This window comes from Rhea pennata, chromosome 5, assembly GCF_028389875.1.
Source record: "Rhea pennata isolate bPtePen1 chromosome 5, bPtePen1.pri, whole genome shotgun sequence".
Lineage (NCBI taxonomy): Eukaryota > Metazoa > Chordata > Aves > Rheiformes > Rheidae > Rhea > Rhea pennata.
In genome coordinates, this window is record NC_084667.1 from 37,720,303 (window position 1) to 37,747,019 (window position 26,717).

Genomic DNA, 26,717 nt, shown 5'->3' on the forward strand with positions numbered 1-26,717 from the left:
CTGTGAGGATCAATACTCATACAGCGCTTCAATGATGTAAAGTGCTATACAGGTCCCAAGTATTATTGTAGCATAGTGTTAAAAATGCTTCTAGGGAGTTGCAGGACTTCTTTTAAGAGCCTGGAACATGTGACTGCCCTTTTGATTTGCATCAGATAGAAAGCAAATGCAAAATATTTATTCTCAATGCCTAACAGGAAAGGCTTAGTCGCACTTGAACTCAGAGGAGGGTTTAGCCTGAAAGTCTGAATGAACTCTAATTTCACTTTTGCAAATAGTTTTTAGTTCTTCTAAAAGCCTCAACTAAATCCTTAAGATGTGAACTTTGCATCCAAATTTTGCAGTCAGGTCTCATCCCTGTTAGTTAGAATAAATCTAATCCAGCCAAAATGCAGTGCTCTCAGTCTATCATGACTGTAAAAAAGATTGGAACAGAAAATGAAGTTATTCTGTTTGACCTTCATTTTGCAGAAGGTCAGCTCAGTTTCATGGGACATCTTACAAAGGGACGTTTAATTTCTATGACTGTAAATTTCACTTGCTTTAAAACCAGCCAAGAGGGAAGGCCTTGATGGAGTCAGTAAGGTCAGCACGTCCTTCTTGGGATTATCTCCTTCTCACCTGCATGAAAGAAGTAGTAGGCTCTGTAGAGAAGGAAGTGCTTGTACCATCAGTCCTGTGGCCCAGAACTTTGTAGGTTAGAGACACAGCTCTAAACCATCACCACATTCTCAGCTGGTATAAAAATGCCCCAGTTCACTGATTTCAGATCTGATCCAGCAGCTAGAAGGTACTTGGTTCTGGTAGCACTAGCTGCACTATACAAACACAAATGAAGGCAAGCAATGACATACCAAGGAACACGGGTTGTGTACATATAAAATGGACCATAATTTTGAAGCAGCTGCAGTAAAATCTTATCTTAATATGAACTCAGAAGCAAACACAATGCAAATTTTTATTGTTACTTTAGAATGTTTGATGGGTTTTAGTTTTCTTAGTTTGGAGGAATTTTTCTTGATGTTATTTTATTTTTACTCTTACTGTAAGAAATAAAAATGTACAGTTCTAGATAAACTACAAATTGAAAAAAGGTGGCCAGTTGGCTGGAATGCCAAAACGTCTGTGGCTTGTATTGTTTCTGTGGTGACACTACGCTGCTGTAGGATGAGGTACTGGAGTGGTGCAATGGAACAACAGTAAGGCTGAAGCACAAGGCTCTCTGCAGGCCCCCACAGCCCAGAGGGATGCAGGCACTGAGCCACTGAGACAGCAGTGGGAGCACAACTGGGCCAATTTGGATTGGTAAAAAGAGAGAAACACCATCAGGAAATAATCTCTTTCCTGACAGTTCAAACATAAAAGACCAAATCGAGCCCAGTGGGTGAGGATGCTGAATCGGGACAAATGCTCAGGCCTAACAGCAGGCTGCAAGTGCAAGGTCTAGGACCAGGACCTACATTCACCAAGGGAGGAGTGCTCTAGGCCTCCAGTGCTAGCAGGGTCAGGCCAGCAGGACCTAGCCTTCAGCTAAAAAAGATGAAACACAACCCCCTCCCCCCAACCCCAAACAAACAAAAAAAGCAAGGCAAAGAGCAAATGCCTTTGAGTAAGCACTAGTTCTGTCTGGCAAATGCTGCAGGGATAGCTGGTCTGTCCTGAACGCTAATCTCCATCCTGTGCCCAGTCCGAGCCTCTTGCTCCATCCTCTCGCCCACGCCCTCCAGGCAGAGTGCACTGAAAGATGTGCCTGAAGCAGCTGCTCTCCCTCGGAGAGACAGTGTATTGCCATGTCTGAGAGTTTCTAGCACTAACTACTTTTACTGTGATTGTAAAGGTCACCACATACAGTACAGCCACTTGATCTGGGACACTTTTTTATGCCGATTTTACTATTTTAATTCTTTGTTTGGAATGTATTTTTTCTTCATTTCTTCTGTGTGTAACAGCAATTAAAAATATTAATTTACTGAGTATTTTTACTGTGCAGGTGCTGTGTCTCTTTGCTTATTTTCTGTTTCCTTGACAGTTTCAGTATGGAGTATGCAGCCAACTGAACCTCTGTACGTGGCCAGCTTCGTGCCACTGTTAAGCCAGTCAGTGGCGTGGCCCTACTGCTGGAGTTTTAGTTAGCCACTCTTAGCCTGCTACCGTATTCATGTCTGGGAAACATTAAAGCACAGCCACATGCACCCCTCCCAGCACATCCAACACAAACCGACCAGGCACCCACTGCACAGATGGCACCTGGCCTGTTTTACAGCACACCCCAGGGACCCAGGGATCGCTCTATGTGGACTGCAGAGCTCTGATGTGCTCTCACCTCACTGCTATAGCCAGTCCCACATGCAACAGCCGTTTGTCTGCTCTTCCAGGGAGAAGGCAGCTTGCTTCAAATGATTGCTCTGAAAAGGCTGCTTGCTGCCCAGAACCCCCAGACAAATTGCCAAGTTCCTCTCTGCCCTTTGCTCTGCTGGCAAAATTTCGAGGGGTGGGGTGGGGGGGGGAAGTGGGGTAGCACTGACATTTTTCTCTGGATGAGAATCTGATGCAAGATTCTTCAGCTATGTTTAAGGCAGTGGCACAGCTATTTGGTTTCATTAATCCTGAACCAGGCCATCTGTCACCAGTGCAACAGGTTTCAAGGATTTATTGCATAGAAGTTCAGAGTGTGGAACAGCTCCCAGTTCATTAAATGGATATGCTCACAAGCTTAGCAGAGATTCCTCCTTACTCCCCATCCCAAGCAGAGTGGATCCTGATGTGAAAATGAAGCAGTATCAGGCAGGAATACTACCAAACTGTTTTCAAAGCAGCCCAGAGAGATCCTGACAGGGAAAAGCAGGTGTTTCTTTCCCAATTCTCTAATTTTGTCTTTAACAATTTCTTTCAGTAACTCAAGAGGTCAACTGGGAGGAACATCCCATTTCCTCACTCCTCTTTCCTAGCTACAGATGGGACAAAGGTGCCAAAATCATTCTCTAAGTGTGTGTGATTTGTTGCTGCCATGCTTTTATTCTAAAACAGGTTCCCAGAAGGATTCACATCAAATCCAAAAAAAAAAAAAAAAAAAAAAAAAAGTCAAGCTCCTTCAATAGTTCAGACATTCTGCAATTTCTTGTCTGGCCTTGACCACCAGCGATGAAGTTATTGGGCCCTTCTGGCTCTCAGATGTTTTGTATTCTATGACCAGCTCTTTCACACAGTGACTCCCTCATTTGCAAAGCCTTGAAAAACAGTATCTACTTTCTTGGTATTGCAAGGATGCAAGTACTTCAGATTATGGCTTCCTGTATCTTTATATACAGTCTACAACAATGAAGCCTACATAATGATGGAGGTTCTGCTGGGCTATCTGGGGACACGGCCAATGAGGCAGAATCTAGCTCTCCTCCTGAACTCGGATACAGAATCCTCACTTAACAGTGCAGAAGCAAACTGATATAAGCGAGAACACAGCAATCTCTGCCTCCTTTTCAAAACTCACCTGGATATGATCCTGTGCAACGTGCTCTAAGTGACCCTACTTGAGCAGGGGGATTCAACTAGATATCTCCAGAGGTCCCTTCCAACCTCCAACCTTCCAATCTCAATCACTCTGTAATTCTCTAACAGGGAGTCTTCTGCACTAGTACAGATCTGAAGAACTCAGGTATGACAGTTCATGCCCTGGGCCTTTTTTCCTACCATGGAGAACTCACAAAGGAAGAAGGAATAAGCAACACCACATTAATCTCAGCATCTGACAAGTATACCTACTGCCCAGGTAAACAAATGCAAACGGAAAAGCATGAAAAGAAGGAATCAGAAATCTCATTCTTCCATTAACTTGCTAGGCAGCTGCAGGCAAGCAATTAATTTCTTTGTTCCTCAGTCTGTAAATAAGGTGGTGGGTTTTTGCTCCATAGGGATACATTGACGCTTTACAATTTAATGGCATTAGCAAGAGAAAGTGCTTTGGGATATTTGGCTCTCAAGGTGCTTTAGAAATGTGTGATTAAATTACACCAGTTATAAACCAAAGCAGATGATCTTGGAAAGGATATTGCTCTGCTGGGGTTGCTCTGAGATATTAATAATCTACAGAATGCTATGGGGGAATGATGGGGAACTGCACAAGCAATTTTTCCAGGGTCCACTCCAGTGTCCACTTCAAAACAGCGTTACATTTTTCACCATCTATTTACAGACATTTTTGCAAGTCTCTGTCTCCTCTTGCATTGGCATAGACTCTCATCAGGTAAATCCCCTGGATCCTGAATCTAGCACTACAGGGCAACTCCCCTTTGAGAATTCATTCTCAGAAAATAACTGTATACCCTCCTTATCCTTCAGAGGTTTTTCCCCACTATCTCCCAAGGTTGTGCAAATAAATCTTGTGACTTGCCATTTAGAATGAAGAATAGGCAATCAGTTCACGTCTGGTTGTGTCCTGCCTGAAGATGCATAGGTTGTTATCAAGGGAATGTACAACACATGGACAACCTAACTCTTCCTGCTATTCACTACGGTTTTATATGGGCTAACATCACAGAATTTCCAGAAATTACTTCAAAATTGAAAAACTCCCAGCTTAGACTGTCTCTCCATGAATATGACTAAAGTCTGGAAGACACTGGAAGTACTCTCTCTTGCCAGCACATGTAACAGAAATAACACAGGTAAAGGGATCAAGAAAGGCTGATTGTTAAAATATAAATATGGCTCAAAGCCATCTGTCTGACACCTGATTACTTTTTAGTTTATTATTCTTTTTTTCTGAATGTATCACCTATTACGTTTATTAATCGGATTAGAAGACCTGTACCAGTATGTGGATAGGCCATTGGGGAAATACATGCATAATCTGTTAATATGTTAATATATAGTCTCTTTGACTGTTTTATATTACTGTTTTATTAAAATAGGTATAGGCCAAGTGAAAAAATTTGGTTTGAATCTAACTACTCAGATGAACTGGATTCTGATTTGCTCCAAACTGGCAAAAAAGGTGCAAGTTTTGATTTGATGAGCTGGGGCTTATTTTGTTTTCTTTGGGACTGCTTCTAATGAGAGATCCTTATTATTGAGTAGGCCTGAGCAGGGAGCAACTGGACAAAGAAGGACAAGACACTTACCTGATGGAATGACCACTGAGAGCTTAATCTAATGTGCTTTAAGGGACATTCACAGCTTATGGCTCAGAAGAACTGTCACAAAGTCTCCAGTACCTGCCAGGTTTTTTTGCTCTTCATTTTGTAAACAATTCCCAGTCAAACTAGAAACAAGCTACAAGACAAATGACTCATAAAGCCGATGTTCTGTTATGTCAAGACATAATATCACTCTCTCTACACATGGATAGTCCCTACTGTCTTAAAATTGAACTTAAACATTTGTATGAACCACTATGTAATGTGCTGCACATAGACACAGTAAGAGGCAGGCAGGTCCTGAACAGATTCCGACCAAACGGACAAGATGTCCGCTTGTGTCTGTTCCCCAGGCAGGCACCTGTGCTGCAGAATAGCTCTGTGATCTCCCCAGGGCAACCGAGGAAATCTGACCTTACTCCATGACTTTAGGTATAGGAGCACCCTTCTTCCTCCTGTACTGGCCTGTCTTTTCATGCTTACCTTTGTCTTTGGAGATGTACCATGGCTCCTCTGAATCCAGAGCACTGCTGTCCCCAGTGACTCGGAAGAAGTATTTCATCCCTGGAAGCAGGTGCGTACAGGAAGCAGGTTCCTGTACAGGAATACAGTATGCGTATTAACATCACATTTCAGGATAATGTAAAAAGTCTGCTCATCTTCTGCGTCTAGGCTGTGATTCCATTTTAGGGTCACGGTGTTTGAGACTTCCTCAACCAGCTGCAGATTAGTGATTGGTCACAGAAAATCTAAGAATTAATGAGCATGTTTAAGTATTGGTTTTTTATGTTAGAGATCCTCCCACTGTCATTTTCTAGGGGCCAATATTTTTCGCTTCAGCTCCTCCCTTCCCAAGTCCTTGTGTCTTGTAAAGTACTCTTTCTCTTGATTTTTTTCTAACCCAAGAGACCTGAAGAACAGTTTCCTCTGTGTGTGAAATTCCCTTCTGATGAAGAAATAACGCTGTTAATTTTGAAGAGCACTCTCTCTATGAGAAGATGACACATACAAAATACACAGCAAAGGTTTCTGACTTCCAGCAGATCAGTGTATTAATTAAGAGTCTCTCTAAGGTGCAAAGTAGCCTGCCTCTACTTGGCTGCAATTGCAAAGGAAATGAGGTCATCAGACTGCTGAGGGGACAGACACATTTAGTATTCGTATGGTGATGTGCCCAGTAAAATGTGGGATAACAAACAAGGCAGCATTTGGGGATGTTTCGAGCAGTAATTGCTTCACCCTTTCTGTCCATATTGGATGTGGTGAGGAAAGCCCCAGCAGTACTTTTCTTAACCCTCAGGTCTGAACCATGCTGCTCCCATGCTTGGCTCAGGTATCTGGCTCTGGCTTTGAGCTAGCACAAAGGATGGACTTGGAAATCCAGTGACAAGAGGAAGGAAAATCCTTTCTGACCAAGGAGTCATTCTATCCTGACTTGAAACATAAATTTGAGATTGTTCCTGTGGCTTCTTCTGGACATGGTGTATGCGCGTATGGGGCGTTTCAAGAAAACTAACCTTCCAAAACTCATTATCAATGTAGAAATTGTGTGAAATTTTCAACAGCTGAGTAGCTGCTCCTGTCTGCACTTGGGGTGACTGAGAAGCTCAGGTGTGCTTAGTACTGGACCTTCCACTTGCACTTGAACATTGTAATGCAATCCTCAAAAAAAAACCCAAATTAGAGAACACACAGAAAAGTGAAGCCATTCTTCTTTAGTCTGCCTCTTGAGTCAAGCTTGGAGAAGTAAATGACTAAGATTGGGGAAAAAAAAAAAAACTCTGGAACAGTTTCAGCAGAAGGCAGTAGTGTAAAGGTTGCAGTGGGCTGACGGCAACCTCACCAGCCCTTTTGCTAATAGCTGTAGCATCAAAAGAGAAACATTCATGCCTCAACAATCAGTAGCTTAGTGGCAAGCACATTTCAACCCAATTGCTGGTGCGAAAGGTGGTGGAACAAGAACACTTAAAAATTGTTCATATAAAAAGTGAAAGAGAACAAAGAAGTAAGAATTAGAATGGGCATCTTTAATACCAATCAGCTGACTTTAGAATTACTGTCCACTTTCTACCATAAGCAATTTCGTATTATATTTATTTCCTATGAAACTTATCATACTCAATACAGCACTGCCTGATGCCTTTCCACACCAGAGAAGTTTGTTTGGAGCCTGCAGTCTCTCTAGGATTTATTTGACGTTTCTCTATTCGGAGATGTGGTAAGAGGTCTGTTCCATGGACTGGTCCATAATTCCAAAATGGGAAGAGAAACAACTGCTTTTTGTATTGGCCACGCAGGTTTTGCCTTCTGAGATTTCCTTAGACAAGTCTGAATGTCCTTCTGTCCTACAGAAATCAGTGTTACATAGCATGACTCATAAATTGACCTACTGCTACTTAGAGCAGTCAGCACCATGCTTTCTCATCTGGCAGCACTGTAGGCACTAAAAGCTTGAATTTCCTAATAAGTAATTAAGTACTACCTGTAATTTGCTACCTTGAATAATCAGGTAGGGATTTACTGGCAGGTCATCATACCTTTATTATGAAGACATAATCACCGTCTTTGGAACATAATGCTGATAACACCAGTCCACATTTAGCACAATGGCACCTGACTTCATTTCATTCAAGCCAAGCATTTGAAAGAACTCTAACCCTGTCTCGGTACCACTGTTTTTACAACAAATGGCATTTATTTACTGTAATATCTACACACCTAACCATCCTCAGACAACAGTATCCGTGACAGAAATGAAGAGAATTTTCCAGCAATGACCTCTAATCACATGCCTAATGTAGGTCAACAGTGGAGTAAACAACTTCCATTATACCTAGAATAATTGTTCAGGACACAGCTCAGCTCTAGCAAGGATGACAGAATAGTTTTAATTTGCCTTGAGGACTGCAGAGCTTGTGTTGCTTTCCATCTCCTCTCAGCAAAAGAAACTGAGCTGTGACACTGAATGTTGGTCTGTGAAAGATGAATTTGATAACCCTAAATTATGCCTATTAAAAACAAAAACAAAGAAAAGAACTGAAAGCCTTGTAAAGAAGTGAGAGATGGGAGTTTAAATTGGAAGGATACTGTAGGTCTTACCTGGAGGTGGCATTGCTAGAATTCCTTCCTGTAACTCCACTGTCTCTCCCACATCAGCTTCGTTCACAGCTCAGATTTAAAAGAAAGTATTTCTGCCTCTCCTGCAGGTTTCCCACAGTGTAACTGATACCGGAGACTGAAATCTTGATGCATCTCTAGTATGTATCATGAGGTGCATCTCCGTGGTCCTGCTCCGCCCAGGCTAAGGAAACACTGGAGTTGGAAGAATCAACCATGTGAAGGCCCTTCACCAGTCCTGGAAGCTCTGAGACAGTAGAAGAGCTGTGACACACTATTGTACACACTTCATCCAAGCACCAGGTGCTTCCTCCAATCACTAGGTCCATCTTTAGGCCTATGTCCACACATGTGAAGAATAGGGTTAGCTGTCCTGATTTCAAAATGCCCAAACTGCAAGTTTTGGGGGTGGAAGGACCTCAGCAAATTCTGTACAACAGAGAACAACAGTGCCTAAAATGGCTGCACAAATATGTAGACCCTGTTCAAAGGCAGTCAGTTTAAGAAAATTCCTAGCAGTTTTGACCTGGGATCATCTGAATTAAGGTTGGAAAGGGAATCTTCTATGAGCACTGACCACCATTCTCCACATATGTTTGGGAGAGGTGTCTGTGCATTAACAGTTTGTTTGTATCTCCTCTTAGCTAGCTTGTGAGCTCTCCAGTGTATTTCCCATAACCCGTCTTGTATGGTTTTCAACATCTTATGTCTCTTTTTGTTTAATAGATCGTTCTTGTTACAGTTCTGTGTCAAGTGTTTAGGTGCCATCCAGACTGCTTGGACTAGTAGATTTGTTTACTGGCTTGCAATATCCTGTTAACGTTCTGCAAGCTTACATGCCCAGAGATTAATATACTCCTAATGAATAGTCATTTTTGAAAATACAGATCTTGCTTTTTGCTCTTTAGGTCCACCTTGCAGCAGTCTAGTTAGGACTCCAGAAGAGCAAAAGATAGGCTTTTCAAAAATACCTGTAAGTTTTGAATCAAATGAATAGGAAGTTGGGTACCCAAATCCATATTCTGCTCTGCAAATCTCAGCTAAAATGTCCCCAAAGAAGTGAAAAAAAGAATTAAGTAAACTAATGCCGCATGGCATGACAAACATGATGCTCATGGCTTTTACAGAAATACTTATATGAGGACATGAGGAATATGGTACAAATGGACAGTACTTATTCTCCTAGACTGAACATGGAATAACCCAAGTCTTCAAGCAGAATCATAGCTTCAGGCTTTAAATTTTGTGTGTTGTCTTCTGATTTAAAGGAACTTGAATGCTTTCTCATCTTAGTATTTTTCCTCAAGGCTCTTATCTACTACATACAAGCTGAAGAATTCTCTTTTTTTCCTAGTTATACCGGTGTACACACTTTGCCAAATTGAGACCCACTCCTATAACTACAAGATTCCTAACCGTCAATAGTTTAAGCTATCTATTGATCACTTCTGACAACATTCTGGTTTTAAAATGCATTGGTTTTACAGCTATATGGAATACAAATTCTCTGTAGCTCGTACAAAATAAAATTTGCCTATCTTAGCATTTCTGAGAGTACTGTAATCCTTTGGAGTTTGGCTGTGATTTTCATCAGTCCAGAATCAGGCACAAATTCCTTCTACTTAAAAATCTAGTCTTAAAAGCCAAAATATAGGCAACTTACATAAATTTCGCAAGGGTTTTCCCTTCTTTTATTAGGGTTGGTGGAGCACTGCTGCTGGGAGCATAATGACGTGTTGTATAAGAGAAGATTTTGTTTTTTGTGCTATGATTGCATTATGGCTTTTGACAAACTGTATGTGAACCTCAAGTAATCTAGACCTCAGAGCAACTTTATCACACTGATCTGTGTTCGCTGTTTGCATATATTCAACTGCCTCAGGGGGAAATTCCTTACTATGTCCTTATCTTAATAACTATACATTTTATGTGACTAATGTCATACTTTCAGGCACTTACAATACAATTACATCTATAGTTACGGGTATTAAGGCCTTCCTTAGCCTTTAGTTAACCTGTAAACATAATGCAGTTCACGATGTTGAGCCAAGTTAGAATTTGCCACATTCCCTCAGACTTCAGCTGTAAGTGCCTAGGTCTGGTCTTATCATCCATATTTAGGAAAACTGTACATTAAACAGTGAAGGAAACATACTGATGGGATCCTTTGCAACAACAGAACTTGAGGGTACACTGGGACACTCAGGGCCTGTGCGGCTCACAGCTGTTACATGGAACTCATTCTATATCTTCCAGCAGATCATCCGCTTTGAATTTGGTATCTGGAGAGACAAGGGTCACAATGACACAGATCTCTAACCACACATAAAAGTATTCCCAAGTGATCACTATATGTATTTTTTAAATTGTTTCTGGACTGAGATAAACCCATGAGGAAATTTCAGCTCACACAGACCTTCCTGAAGAACAACATAAATGGATGTTCAGGGGGCTCCATTAGTCTAGGTCTAGCCCACACTTCTGCAGTGGTCTGCCCCATTTTTACATCTCCAAGGTACAGAAGAAGGGCATGGAATTTGGTTGAATATCTATGATATGAGGTAAAAAAATGTGTAAATTTGCCATCATAATGCTTTCCAATGAATTATGGTCCATAGCCTGGTGTCTTCATACACGTTGAGAAAAACTGTCTTCATGTATTACCCCACTGACATTAATGGGAATTCTCATGAAGTAATAAACTCTGAGTGGCTAAGCCTTTCAGAACACAGATTTCAAGCAAGTTTGATCCTCCATTCAGTTTTAAACAAAATCTCAGGAACTGAATATTTTTTTTCTTAAAACTATTTCCATTATTTAAGAATTGTTGATACTTTAAAAAAAGTTATTTTTGAACAGGGTGATTGATTGTAACTTAATTAAGATGAAGGTCCAACATTTGGAATGAGACAGAGGAAAGATTCCAAGAAAGAACCAAAATATTAACAGAAGAGGAAAAGTCTTGTTAGTCAGATGCTGCTGGTGATATGAACACTCCCATGTGTTATACAAGCTGTGTTAAGCATAGATCATATGGTTGCTATCTGATGGTACAACAAAATCAGTCACTTGTTTAATTCTGCTTTGGTCTAAGTCAGGGAAAAGCAATCAAATTCAGCTAAGGAGAAATGTAAAAATTTTAAGTGCTTGAAAATAGGCACCTAAATCCATAGGTAGGTACCTAAACTAAAAAATTACCTGGGTTATTCATGGTCATTTTTCCTGAAGCCTCTTACTTTGCCATCTACTTCCCTTTGTCATTTTAAAGTTTTAAACATTTTAATATCTTTTGTTTATTCTGGAAATGAACCGTCAGCAATGCATTACAGACCTGCTCAGAAACACCTCCTCTAATCCATAGGAAGTTTGGACAAAAATGAAAATACAGTTTTAGGTGACAACTGATATATATTGCTTCAGCTGGGAAATTTTCTTTCTGAAATGCTTCAAGAGGCTAGACTGTCTCTTTGGACTCCATCTGCTGTGATATGCTCTCGTCTTGGGGAAATGGGGCTGTGAACCTTGGAAGATATAACTTAGTTAGTCCATAAAGAAAAACTGGGAACAAGAGGAACCCAAACTTTAACTCCTAGAACATAGTTAAGCAGTATTTTTCAACCAGGTTAGTTTTTGGCTGACTTGTTTTCTTTTTTGGCTGCAAAACAAAATGTTTTTAAGCATTCACTTTTTCATAATCTTCTCTCCTCCCCCACAGTATTTTCTAGAGAAAGCTACTTTTCATTTCTGCAGTATTCTACTGAGCTTATGTAACTGACACTAGAACAGTGTGTTAGTCTGTCCTTTCTCGTGGTCAGTCCATGTTGGGGGTTTCTAAGTCCACAAACATTTGCAGTGAAAGGATCTGGCTATCAGCCCAAGCACAAAACAGCTTCTAAGCTCCTGTCCTTGGAATTTGTCCCCTGAAGCACAGGCGACAGTGTTCTTTAGAGGACTGGCAAGGCAGAAGAGGACATAAATGATGGGAAGCAGGACTGTGAAACCTCATTAAAAATAGATGGCCTGAGACGCTAATGTGCTTACCAATGGGTTCTCCAGCAAACGCTTCTTTCTCCAGTGGTTCGCTGAGATCCTCAGAGTTGACAGCAAGGATTCTGAATTGGTAGGCTTTCCCTTCCTCCACCTGATCTGTAGCAAACATGGTGTACTTGCTCCCCGCCTCCCCCACTTTGATCCAAGAGTTTTTCCCTGCCATCCTCCTCTCAATGATGAAGCAAGTCACTCACTTTTCTCCATAGTCTTTGGGTGCTTTCCATTTCATTTCAATGCATTTTCTGGGTGTTCCAGGATCTGTTTTGCCCTGGGGGGGCGGGGGGGTGGGGTTGGTTTTATCTGCAATATGTGGAAATAGCCGAAGTGACATGGAGGGTTATTATTTAGAGGTCATATCCTCTCATAGTGTAAATCAGTGTAGGTCTACTGACTACAGCAAAGCTAAGGTGACTTATTTAATAATTTGCTGTTTGTCCCACTGCAAGATTTTTTATGGGAAAGTCTAGATTATACCATCTATAACCCAGCGTATTGACCAATGATTGACCTGCTATAAAATGATTAATTTAGGACCTACCAACAACACTGAGGTAAAGCCTGGCAGAATCTGAGCCACAGTCACTTTCCAGCTTCAGCATATGGGCCCTATTCTCTTACAGTTCTTGATTGAGAGTAATGCATAGTCACCGGCTTTCTCCATCACCACTTGCTCTTTCTCTATCACCTCAATACCATCTTTGAACTACATGATTGTGGGCACTGGCTCTGCCTTGGAAAGCAACTTGATGTTCTCTGTATGCCCTGCCTTCATAGTATCGGAGTGTGCAGCAAAAAGCTCCCAGATAAATTCTTCAGTAACTGAAGGATCTGGAAAGAACATGATTTTGGTGTTTTCCCTTTTATTTTTGTCATGCAATAGGTATGTTTGTAAATGACAATCTTCATAAAAAGGCCATCAAAAATATTTTTGAATGCAAGAAAATCAACCCTCCCTAAACCAAATGCAATCAATGTAGAAAGAAAAAACAAAACCCAATCATTCTATGAAAGTTTGCTGTGGATAGATTTTTACACAGAATAAATCTATATGCAGTGCTGCAGCCACAGCATCTTGAATGAGTGGTTCTTACTGCTGCATTTGTCCTGTTGTCTAGGCAGCAGTACCTATCCATGCTGCCTTGATTAAGTGGACAGACAGAAAGAGGCTCATTTCCATGCTACAAATGCATCTGAAAGTCCATATGGAGTCATCTGGCTGCCAAGTGCCAAGCAATATGCATATTTATATATCTATACATAATTTCAGAGAAGATGTTTCTTCTTGCTCATGACAACAATATTGGAAGTAACGTCTCAGGCCAACATTTTCAATCACTGATTTATAAACACAGAAATCTAAGCTTAGTCTCTTAAAATCAACCAGTATGAATGTTCAGTTCTCTCCCCTTGAATAATGAAGAAGGGGAAAGACAAGGTTTTGCTCATGCAGCTGGATAGACCTGTAAAATGGTACAGACCCACGTGAGGAGACCTGGTGAGGCACTCATTCTGCAAATATAGGTGTATCGCCACTGAACAGTGTAAGGAGAAGAGACAGCAATGACAACTGTTGCCTCACTCTGTCCCCTTGGCTCTGAATGGATACTTCCCCTCATGCTGCTGTCCTGTTTTTCAGTGTTGAGCTTGTGGAGAGCTCCCTGCTTCACTATCTGGAACCTTTCATCTCTGTAATCTGAAAAGATGACTGAGAAAGGAAACAACCTGCATTGCAACAAGTGCTTAAACACCAAGGGAGGTATTTAATGGCAGGGAGACCTCCTAACCAAATGGCCTATGTCTTCAACACGCAAGCCCTTATTTCCGGCTGGGGAGTTGGACATTATAGGAGGAAGGGTGGACACTGTTCTTAAGTAGCTTTACCCTTGTTTAGGGGTGTCCAGTGGAAGGACAGCAGCTCTGGGAACCCAAGAGCCCAAGCAGAAAAGAGCCTCTTGGCACTGCTCCAAATCATGGATGAACCATCAAACCATCTGAACACTTCCCCTGTTGCCCATTATGTAATGTTTGTCACAATGCTTGAACTCAACACAGGAGAAAAAGAATCCTGTAACTGAAACACCAGATTGCTATTCCCCTGTGCACAGGAGTCAGTGGGAGCCTTGTGGACCACTGCAGGGAGAGGCAGATCCACTGTGGCTTTCCAGGTTTCCTGTGCTGCAGAAATGGTTTCCTCCCCAGAAAGGTCAGGAAAAGGCTCCTGCCCCTGGCCATCCTGGCCATGCCTACACAGAGCATGCACATACCAGGCCTAATATCCACCCTCTGGAAGCCAGGGCTTCCCTGCCCACATTTGGCCACACTAAACCCCAGTTCCAAACTTTTCCAAGCTGCATACCTGGAAAGCCCAAGGCTAGAGATGCCACTAGGAAACTGTTCCTTTCTTCTGGTCTTTGTAGGAAAACAAAAATGACAGCTATGTAGCCAAAACACAACTAACACAATGACCTCCACCAAAGCCTGTACGTGAGCCAGGACAGGGGTCATGCGACACTGTCTAGCACAGAAAATGCATGGCTATTAGGAAGAGGCCAGCCTCACAGAGACTGGCCTCAGGGGTGCCATCAGGGCAGCTCAATCCTCCGTGTAAGGCTCTGCCTAAACCTGCCTGACCCTCTCATAGCTAAGCTGCTTTTAGCTCCCAGAATTTCCTCTGCACCGTTCTACAAACAGAATATTCAGTTGTTCCTGAACCCGTGAAGGAAAAGCTAGTATCATTCAATACACTCTCCAAGCTGCTCTTTCTAAGTGTTCTTAAAGTACTGTATTTTTCACAGTGGGCACTTGGGCATACTTCAAAGCTGGTCCACATCTAACAGAAGTCATCTCAAATAGTAAGTCACTAAAATCCACACTGTAATATTGGAATTTTTCTGTGACCTATGCTAAAAGCATGATGCTAAGCTTGCTGTCCTTCTTTTCCCTCACGATAGCCTTGTGTATTTCTATAAGGTACCTAGATAAAAGTTTACAGCATCAATAATGCTTCTGCAAAACTAATTAACCCAACAAACGTGATATTAAGTATTTATTGTACCAACCACCTCACACTGTGCTGCTGATCTTCACCAGGCTGTAGTCAAATGTCCCACTGATTGCTTTAAAGAATCAGCATAAGAATTTATAATGACAACTCTGACTAAAGTAAAAAACATTATACTTGATTAGACTGGTTTAGGTGGTGAATGCAAGGACTTAAATGGAAAATTTATTGCTTTATGGTTCTACCACTTTTTTTGCAGCAAAGGAAAGTCCTTAATTGTTATCTTCAGACTACAAAGAAAGGCACAAATGTTTTATTCCATGCTAAACAATAAGCACACTGCAGAGCAGTGTAACCTCACATCAGGCCCCCAGCTGCAACAGAAAAGCAGCATGGCTTCTCTGCAACAACAAACAGCGTAACAACTACTATTCCTCCTCCTCTTTTTCCCTTGAGCCGATCACACTTACCTTTCTCAGTTACTCTAGCATTGCAGTAATACTCATTAGGATCATCGTCTTGCATAGCAAACACTGTGTAATCTCCTGAGTCACTCAGCTCAACAACATCAATGATAAGCTCTGCGGTCTCCTCTTGACAGTTTATGTTCTATGTAGGAGACCTCTCAATCACCTACCTCACTTCAGGGTGATGTCTGGAGAAGTCAGGTTGTACTCCAGGCAGGCTTTTCCCTTCTCTTTCCTTTGGAAATTCTTGAGATTGATGATGAACTTAATTGGAATCCCTTTGGAAAGGAGCAAGGGAAGTGGTTGGTAACCAGAAATGGCACATACCAGCAAGCACCTAGGAAATCAAAGCAGGAAGCTTTGCCTCCACAGGATGCAACACAGGCTCCTACATAGGACAGATTCTATGCTTGGGACTTTAATTCCAGAATGAAAGTTAGGTCTTGGCACCTCTCTACTTGAGGGCTACTGCTATAAGGCTGCCAGTTCTTTCAGCCCAAGCTCTCAAGCTTTGTGTTTCAGCTCTATGGATTTTGCAGCTCAAACACTAATATGCTGCATTTGATTTGCCTACAGATTTGCCTGCATTACTTAAGATCAGCAAAGCTCATCTTAAGAGTGTCACTTTCTGCATTAGATCTCCAGCCTCAGTACTGATTTCCTCAAGGTCTCTGGACAGAAAATCCTTCATTTTTAAAGTGAAAGTCAATCCATCATCAGATGTGATGGTCTAATACTTATCATCTCGCTTCAACCCCCCTTCCCACTGAACTTCCAAGTGAAATATTTCTTAAAAAAAAAAAAAAGATGATTTTGAACTGTGTTGCCTTTCTGTCACTTTCGGTGGTTTCAGTTCTGTCAAAAATATTAGACACTCATGTGTTATAGGAAAAACACAAACGTTCATTCTGTTTTGCATGGTTCCTAACCTCAGATTTCCCTACACTAATTAGTAACACTTCAGTGAAGTCATTTTGATTTCTTTTCTGAGTGGAAGCAGAAAGATCAACTTCAGATGAAACTGAACTAACATAATGTTCAGTCAAAACTGCAAGTATTCCTACAAAACTGATTACCAACAGAAACTCCATTTTTCCATTTAGTTCTTCTGCCTTAGCACCATTATTTTTCCTCTCCTTGTTACTCTAGGTCATTGTGAAGTAAATGGCTTCAAGTCATTGTAAATGAGATCTGCAAGCATACCTGGAACCATTTGGCAGGCAAAAGAAGGACTGACATCTTTCTGCATTATCTGTCCAAAGTGCTGCAGTGCCTGGCACAGGATCACTCTTTGGCTCAAGTAAAGCAGTTTTCCACACAACCAATCTACTAAACACTCTGTCCAATCCCAACTTGCCTGGAAGGTAAGCATTATAACGAAAAACAGTACTTCTGGAAACGTTCATCTTTAAAACATGAGTCTACTGCAGTAGAAGTTGGAAAATAAGGCAGACGGATAGTATCACTTTTAATTACCATTGACTTAAAGTAAGTTTGCTGTTTACAATGAGGCTGATTCTCTTCCAAACAACAATCGCACACTTGACTGGTCACAGGAAGCACATGCAGTGGAAAAAAGATGGGTTTCATTATACCCAGATTCATCTACTCACCCCCATGTCCTGTAACATTGTTTAAGCAAAGTTCATTTCTACTAAAAGGATAGTACCATAGTACACTTTAACCTTTCTTCCATTAAGATTGAACCAAATCAGTAGTGACTCACAGCCCTGCCACACTGACGTCAGTGGGGACTTTGGCTTATAATGTGTAATAACCAGGTTTCAGACTGCAACTTGCTATCTCATGAAAGGTGTTTTCACATGGGTGCTCTGGTAATTGTGGGTTGGTTTATGACTTGCACAATGCTAAATTTATGTTTGAGCCTAAGAAGGCCAGCAAGTCATGAATGCTGCAAAGATATGTAAGAAAAGAATTGCAGCTTGGCCCACCAATCTGGATCCTCAAATTTTGGTCTGTAGACTTAGTCATGCTACACAGAACTTCCTATCCCCAAACAAATATTATCTATCACACTCAAAACAGCGCAGTTTCTTGTCAGCCACAGGACAATTGCAGGTGCCCAAGTCTTCTTCATTCATGTTGGTGACGTACAGCATATACAGTTCTTACCAACCTGCAAAGGCTCTTCCCCTTAGTAAGCAAAATACTTGCACCTTTGAAAATATGCTGCTTTTGCAGAGGGGACATAGAGGGCAAGACACAGTGCTCAGTTTAAAGGACATGTAAAGCCAGCAGAGGGTTAGTATAGTGAACACAGCTTAATCTTAATTGTCTCCTTTTTGGTAGGAAATCAACAAACTGTTGTCAGCAATGATGCTTTGTCCAGACTAGTCAGCCTGTCAGAGACTGGAAGAATCTCCAGTATAGCTGTACACCTATCCCGTAGCCTGACAAGTATCCAGTATATTACAGGTTGTACTGGTCAAAAGCACTCAAAAAAGGTCTCACATGACAGTCATTTCTCTGAAACAGATTCTGACTGCAGTATTCGTATGTGCTTTATTTCAATTACAGTCTTAAATGGAAGAGTAGAATTACTTCCAAAATAACATTCCTTTTCAAGGTGAGAAAATATTCCAGAATCCAGTATCTTGTTTTAGTTTTATTTCTCACTTGGATATTGCATGCACTGTGATTTTGCACAGATCATATCCAAACAAGTGGATTAAGTCTACTATGACACATGGACAGAAAACAAGGAAGCACTGGCAGTTTGAAATGGTAAATGGACAATTTATGGGCATGAACTGCATAAAGAAATAAATCATAATCAAAAATGAAGGGACTAGGAGATGAAGACATTTCTTTTCAGATACCTAATGCCTTGTGTCTTTTATCAAGACAAATGAGTGCTAGTTCTTCAGCCCTTCTGTTCGATCATGTCCACCCAAATAGTCTTATTCACCCACTAAGGTACAGTGCAACAAGACTATTCTTTCTTACTTCATGCAGGTAGACTGGTCGTATTTCCCCTGCCCTTTTTCATCCAAAGAGAAATGAGGGAAGCTACCTTAAAGCAGGTAATTTTAATGTTGGGGTCCTTCAGTTCCAGAATGGCATTAAACACAGCAGTGGAATCCACTTCAACTTCAATGTCCTCAAGGGGCTTCAGAATTCTGTCTGTCTGCAAGGCCATTTAGTGGAAAAAAAAAATCAAAAATCCATGCACTATCTCACAGTTCCCACTAGACGGACTCATTCACCCCATTAATACCCTCAGTTTTTATTGACTATGTTCATCGTCATCAAAAATAGCATTCCTGCCATTTTTGATATTCAAACACAATACTGTCACTCTGTTCCAGATACTTCAGAAGTTCTGCTGTTGGGAAATGTAAAAGGAATACTGGGGATTTTAGAGATTTGGTTCACTTCCTAGCATAGTGAATCTACTGCTGTATTCTGCGACAAGCTACTGAATCTTTCTATCAATTGTCCATCTGCAGAATACAATTATTAGTAAGTTCTTTGTTTGTCTCACTTGTTTGGACTGTAAAATTCCCAGACAGGCAATAGCTCTTATCATTGCTTGTCCAAAGCAATGCCTACTGGACTAAATGCCTTGGCTAAAATTATCAGGATTCTACTCTGACACAGCAAACAGTAACAGTGCAATCAGGCAATACAAACCTGACTTTATATGGATTTAATCTATGGTGAGAATTCTTCCTACAGGCATTATTTGCAGAGAAGTTCTAAAGACATTTTTTACCTCATTCAGATCTGGCATAATTCCGTCATGCTCCTTTGAAATCCCACTTGCAAAGGTCAGCTGCAAAAACATTGTTTTCTACCTTATTTGGGATGTTGAACTGCCTCCCCAACAAACTATCTTTGTGGATGTAGTTCTTCATCTGTCAAAATCTTTGGGTACTGTGACAGACAGTGCAGGCCATTACCTGTTGTGTAATTTTATGTAGAGGACAGTTATTCAATGTGGACAAGAAAGCAAAAAGTGTAAATGTAAACATATGTTCCAAGTGTCTTGAAAGCAGTCTCACCAACCTCAATTTTCACTTTCTTCTCCATCTCTTTCAACTTTTTGAGAGGCACAAAAAAAATCAGTGAAACAAACAGAAGTATTCTCACTGACAATGATGTACTTTGGATCAAGTCCATTCTCGGCCTAAAGTAGCAAAACAAAGCCACGTTTCTTCCCAGAGGCATCCTTTTATTTTACCGTTCTGCACGGAAATGAGTATCACTTCTGAACTGCATACGCAATACAGAGTCTAGAAGAGTGTGAATGGAAGCTGTTGGACTTGAGGCTCGGGAGTCTTGTAGGAGAAGAAAAAGGCAGTTTGACCTGTGCTGGCCAGCAGACTTCGAAACAAAGGACTGCCTGAAAGGGGAGGTGAATTAGAGCGGCTTAAGAATTAAGGAGAGAAGAGGCAAAGAGGACAGAGCACGGGAAACAAGGAACAGAATAGAAGAAGGGAAGAGTACATTTTTTGCAACCATAGGACTTCACAAGTTAAACAGGGCTGAAATAGCACATGTCCAGGGTAATAATATGAATTATCCAGATTTAGCATTATTTTTATTTGAATGGTACACAAGAAGCATTAAGGCCTCACTATGCCAAATGCTGTAAAATCAAGCAACAAAGAGGATGTTCCTTGCCCTTATGCTCTTCAGTTGAATGGAAATGCCACTCTGCAAATACAACAGTATTTTAAAGGGCAACACCGCACAAACTGGAATATTTTTGTTGCTACTGAGGAATACTACAGTGCTTAAATTTTTCTTTTTTACATTTTTATTATGAGAATAAAAAATATGCATTAACAGCAAGGAAAAAAAAAAGGAGCGTTACCTTTAGCACATACTCCTTATTGATCCTGTAAAAAAAAACGTTTGAACCTTTCTTTCACTGGTATCCCACTCTCTCTTTTCCATGTTACATTAAGCTTTGGGTTACCTCTCACTTTAGCTTGGAATATCACTTTATCTCATAAAATTCAAAAAGAAACGTTGGAACAAATGAATGTATGACATAGAATGAGGGGCTCTTATGTACTTTCTCTTTTTAAGATTATTTTAAATGCATAGTTTCTTCTCCTGTCTGCTTTATAGAGAAAATATTACCCTTTTTTACTTACTGTAGTTATTGCCACTTCCATTATGGATATCACTCTGGAATAAAATTTGTTCATTAAAAGTGCTCTGCACACCATAAAGAAGGATTTGTGATTTTTTATGATATATAATGAAGACTCATATGATCTATCACATTAGACAGTCTCAGATCTCTCAATATGGGAGAGCTCACACATGATGGCACAGCTAATGCATTAAAGGTCATATTATTCTGGCTTCAGTCAAATCATTCGATCAGGAGTTTTGCATAAACAAGGATTGCTATATTTGGATCATAAGTACTGGTCTCCAGCAGCTAGAACAAACAGCAGCTTTCCTATTGACCGGTATAAGACAAACCTCTAAAAACAGTGGGGATGGATACAGGTAACTGGGCTTTGCCCCCACTTTTATCTACCACTATTTCAGTTGTAGGAGGTGGCAGATTGTATTTACTTGCCTAAGACGGGTGAGTATGCCTAGATGCACTTGAAAATGCAGTCAAGTTACTGCCTTTCACCAGACATGGTTGCTTCTCATCCTTGGCTGCTGTTGCTGGATAAGGCCTCTCCACAAATTCTGGGATGCTTTCTCCAGCAAGCATTTCAAAGGAGCGTTTCATCATGCAAAGGGACTCCAATATGGTAATGATTTCCTAGAAACAGCTTCTGTTGGGAAAAAGACATGTTAGTATAATAGCACAGAGAGCCACTTTTTTACTGGGAGAGGAGAAGGGTGGATACAAAAAGAAGTCCTGAAATATCCACAATCGTACAGATCACTGCTAATGAGTTAAAACCCTTGCAACAAGATTTGTGCAGCAGGTAGAGAGCTAGCTGCCCACAGAGACTGCTGATCAATTCCTTGCATCCTTCCAGTCTGTCTGCAGGACTCTGGACAAGCAATTTGCTCTTTCTATGCCTCAATCTTCTTACCTACACGATGGCAAAACTGGGCAGCCTTGCTGTTGCACAGGGCGGGGGCAGGGGGTCTGCAAGCTGCTTTGATGCTATGATGCTGGAGTTCATTCAAGAAAGGTTTCAAAATTACGTGCATCAAAAGTGCCAACAGGATTGATTCCATTTTGTATCAAGCTGCTGAGTTCTGTTTATGCCCTGTGGAGTTAACACAAACCTTCCACCCCCATGTAATTCAGAGCAAGTTTTACAGAGGAAAACAACACTCTCTTTTGGTCCCATTTTATGCTCTAAGTCGTACAAAAAGACAGTGTTAGATGTCAAGGACAGGGATGCTACTTGCCTTTGACAACTTTGGTGGATTGATAGACATGTTGCATTTGGGAGCTGGAGACTTCAATGCAGCAATGCATCTTGACCTTGTTTTACATATGCACTTGTGTGTATCTGCTGTCATGGTGGCTGCATCACGTCCAGCATGGCTCCAGGTGCTGTAAACTCTGGAATGAAGCAGTAACAAACACACTTGCCTGATGTGCATAGGACTAAGAGCGGCCTCCTGGGCTCCACTCTCCGACTAGCTGCCATTTAGCCCTTGGGGCTGGCAAGTCACTATGCATCAAGGTAACAGGTGAGAAAAAAATTGTGGAATATTCCACAAGGCCATTTTTATCACTTTATGAATCCATATAACTAAATGAGCAAAATATTTCTACTGTTTATTTTAGGAGACTCCACAGCAATGCATTTTCTATCAAAATGAGCACATTTAATTTCTCCTTGGAAACTAGCTCCTGGTTCATGTTAAACAGTGTATTTTTCCAGCCCAACTTGATGAATAAGGAGCTGGCTCTGAACACTCACTTCTAACAGTTCTATGCAAACATCTCACTAGAATCAAGGTATTTCTCTGTGGTTAACAGCAAACTGTGGCCATTTCACACTAGGAAAGTCAACAAAAACAGCAGTATTGCCATGAGTTATTCTTGTTTATTCATTTAATTTCATTGTGCTTTTCCTTTACCAAGGGCTTCCCCATCTCTAGTAGCTGCATCACACACAGTGGGCTAGAAGAGTGCTACAAAGGCCTGTGTGCACCCTGCTCTCAGGGAATGTGGCTGGGAGCCGTGCCATTGCCTTCACTGCCAGTGCTGAAAAAGAACCCGTAAGGTTGCTTTAAGTGAAGATAATCCAAGAGAGACAAGGTGTTTCTAACCAAAACCTGTGGCTGATGGTTCAGCAACGGCAATACCTATGGCCTTATAATACAGGATAGGCCAAACTAAGCCTACGTGCTGGCTGTTGAGAGAAACACAAGTGCTCACTTCCTCCTTAGTGGAAGGCAAAGTCCACAGCATAGAGGTAGCTCACCTTTTGGCAGCTTAGCATATAACACATAGGGAGGCCATGTGACCATACTGCTGGAGAGATTCTGCCAGGATACACCACATCTGTTTCCACTACAGGCTCTGCTGTCTAGAACTGTCAAGACTGCTCCCAGTATGGATGGAAGTTTGGGAAATGGGGCTCTTTCATTCTAGTCCTTGAGGGTTCAGTGCCAATGTCATCTACAGATTTTAACTTTCTTGTTTTAAAAGTGCTCCTTGTCAAGGGAAATAAAGTAAGGAATGGAAGACAGACCTGAAGTCTGACAGAGTTGTGTGCTGCTGAAAGATCCTGTAGCAGAAAGGACACAAATCCCTAAAATACAACATTTTCTCACCAAGATCTGGGGGCATGGAGACCTATTCTGATAGAGGCTATAATTATGCGCTGTAGTAACCTAAAAAAAAGAAGAGCCAACAGGTGAAGGATCTCAACACTTTGGTTTGTTGCCAGCAGAAATTACAGCTATCTCAAGAGTCCTCCGTTTTGGACACTCTCTCTCAAGATCCTTTTCCTTCTCAAGATATACATATCCTGCTCTCCTTACTGAGCTGGCCTTTGGCTCCAGTCTGTCTGTATGACACACAAACGTTCCCTTACTCTTTATGCACAGAACACAAGTGAAGAGTCACTGTCCAAACTTACCTATCTCCATGTATTCTCTATAAACATACAATGATATTATGTACTGTTGGACCATCTTACGTCCTTCCTCTTTTGCTCAGAAATTGTCTCATAGAGATGCAATTTGTGAAGTCTTTCCTAAAAACCAAGAAGTTGAGAGAAAGAGGGCCACTCCTGCTTTTGCCTGGTCTACCTACAGTTTATCTCCCTCTCTTTCACTGTTCTGCCCTCATCCTTTCTTATCTTGTATACCAGTGATCACTGGTATTGGTGACAGCAATGAGTGGACTGGTCAGGAAGAGATAAGAGATGTTCTTATGTAATCCCAAAAGCCCTGGAAAGGAGCATATTTTGCCCTCAATCATCATGGGGCAATTCCATACCGGTTGTACCAAGTACCAAGTGAAGTGAAAAGGCATACAAAATGCTTCTGCTCCACACTGCAGAATCCTCTGCATGCCTTGGGACTTAATTCTAAGATTTTCAAATCTAAAGAAGCTCACAGTGACATGGTTTAGAAACCAGCCCACCATTTTAACAATTCATCCTTTCACCTTAAAAATAATAAAGTCCCTTTACTCTTATTTCCTTTACTTGATCAAAATTTTAATCCTTGACCACAGATTTTCTGAACATGAAAATGTTATAGGCTCAGGTCTAAAAGTTTATGTCATCTAAGAACTATAATCGGCTGGTAAGAAACATATTCCACCCCCACCCCCACCCCAAAATGTTGTGCTATTATCTTTTGCTATCCTTCAGTCTGGTTACCTTTGGGACAGCAAGTCAAAACTGCCCTCAGTAACAAGCACTGAACTTCGGAAGCCTTGTCAGTTCTGGTTTCATAAAGAAGCAGGGAGTCTTTGTAGTAATTTGACTGCAGAAGCTCTAGAGACTACAGTTTAAGGATGTGGTATTATCTGTTACTGGCCATCACCATGACGCAGTTTGCCCATACCATGTCTCTGGGCAAGAGAGAATGCAAAATTATAATGTAGATAACCCTCTGCTCTTAGGAACACAGATACACCATTGATCAACTCAGGAGCGCTCTGTAGAGATTAACTTCACTCATTACTTGCAGTGTGGCTATTATACCATATTTACTGTGGCTGCAACTGACGGAATTGGCCTGTATTTACAAGGAAAAACAGATCGTGAGACAAGAGTTGTCAGTACCGCTGAAGCATACACAGGGAAGAGTCTGCATGAGCAAATGGTAATTTTAGTGTCAGTTACAGAAAAGAGAATTAGACAGATCTAGTTAATTCATTTGTAGGTAAGCTTAGTCTTCCCTATGCTGTATTTTTCAGTTTTTTACTCCTGGTTTTAAGTGTCTCAAGAAACAATACTTCAGAGTTGTATTTCATTATGTTTCTTCCCTTTTCTATATGTCTAGAAAGTTAAAACAGCAAGCAAAGCAGACAGGAGAAAAAAATCATTAGTATCAGACACTACCTTCCGTATTAGGATATTCTAGGCAATATTTCCTTCTGAGTATTTTACCTTTTCTTCCAGATTCTAAGGTCCTGGTCAATTCCTACTATGAGACAAGAGTTTTCAGACCATTGCTGACCCTTTTGTATCCCTCAGTTGCTGTGAAGCCCTCTAGATTGTTACACTCTCAGGAAGATGACTAGGTGCTGCCACACAGGACAGATATGGCTTTGAGTAGTACAGACTTCAAATACATACTGGCCTCTTGTGGACTATACTGTTACATCCTTTAAACTGACTTCAGCAGTTTCTCCTTCTTGGAATAACAGGATGATAAAACCTCAAGCATGAGGACAAAAGGACTAATCTTTGGTAGATTAAAGGGATGCCTTCTTTAATTAAAAAACAAACAAAACTTCCCAAACTCCAGGTATTCTTATGACAGATTCTTATACTATTTCAAAACTCGCACCAAAGACAGGTCATTAAAGAATTTACCAGCCTTGTTTTTCATGTTAAAAATAAAACACATGGGGTCAGATTTCAAACAGTGCAGCATTCAGCAAATTCTGTTTTGGTACTTAGGTCAGTCCTCAGTGCTCATCTCACACCTCAGTCAAATGGCCAGGCTTTGGTTTTGTTTAAGCTCTACGGGCAGCAGTTGCTACCATTTCAAGTCCAGCCATGTCACACAGATTCTAAAACATGGACAATGCTCTTTAGAAAATCATTTCATAACTGTAGATACTGAGGGAATTCTTTAATTGATTCTTTTACACTCCGTAGCAAGTCTGTCACCCTTCTTCATATAGAGGAATGTTTCTTTCCAGTAATGTACTTCTCAAGAGGAAAATGGATTACAGACCCCAGCCTGTGTATTCAGCTGTCTTAAATCACTAATGCAAGTACAGCAGTTCTAAAATATTACAAGGGGCCATCTTACATGCATACATGCATTTTGAAGATCCCCAGCTAAATCTCTTGCTTGTGACCAATGCTGAACTAGCAGTAATAAACCTCTTTTCACTGACTGCATTTGGTATGTGTTCAGAACAGACTGCAGTTACTTACTCTGTACTTGCATTAAGTTCAAACAAGAAGGGAGTCTAGCACAGGAGGCACCTGGGTAATAATCCACTTGTGCTTTGTGAGATACAGGTACTTGGAAAAACAAAGAACCTGGAGATGATGCCAGCTTCCAGAAGCTATGAGAAATAATTCTAGTGGAAAACTGCAGAGAAAGGCAGTATGAAAATCCCCAGAAAATATACAGCCTTTACTGATGATTGTAGATGATTTCTGCTACTCTAGGAAAGAAAAGGGAAGGTAAAAATTCTGATACAAATAATTAAAAAAAAAGAAATATGCTGAGATTGAAACAATGTCAGCTTTTTCAGTAAGCAAAAAATACCATGAACAGTAAAAATTAACACATGCAGTAGTCTGCTAAAGAGAGACTGCAGTCCTACAGAGCCTCTGTGAT

General features: G+C 41.0%; 1 protein-coding gene across 1 annotated transcript; it reads right to left on the reverse strand.

The window, feature by feature from the left end:
- Window positions 1–5,720: 5,720 nt before the first annotated feature.
- Window positions 5,721–22,244, reverse strand: IGSF22 (immunoglobulin superfamily member 22; the record flags this gene model as incomplete). The annotated part of the gene is given in 20 exon segments (XM_062576326.1): window positions 5,721–5,869; window positions 8,232–8,316; window positions 8,318–8,496; window positions 10,405–10,490; window positions 10,492–10,531; window positions 12,291–12,599; window positions 12,838–12,900; window positions 12,903–13,156; window positions 13,879–13,939; window positions 13,942–14,021; window positions 15,943–16,045; window positions 16,422–16,556; window positions 16,971–17,124; window positions 18,802–18,915; window positions 19,797–19,917; window positions 20,012–20,133; window positions 20,608–20,646; window positions 20,648–20,745; window positions 21,411–21,525; window positions 22,131–22,244. Coding segments are annotated over 20 exon segments (2,421 nt in total), but the record flags the coding sequence as incomplete, so codon positions are not given.
- Window positions 22,245–26,717: the final 4,473 nt, after the last annotated feature.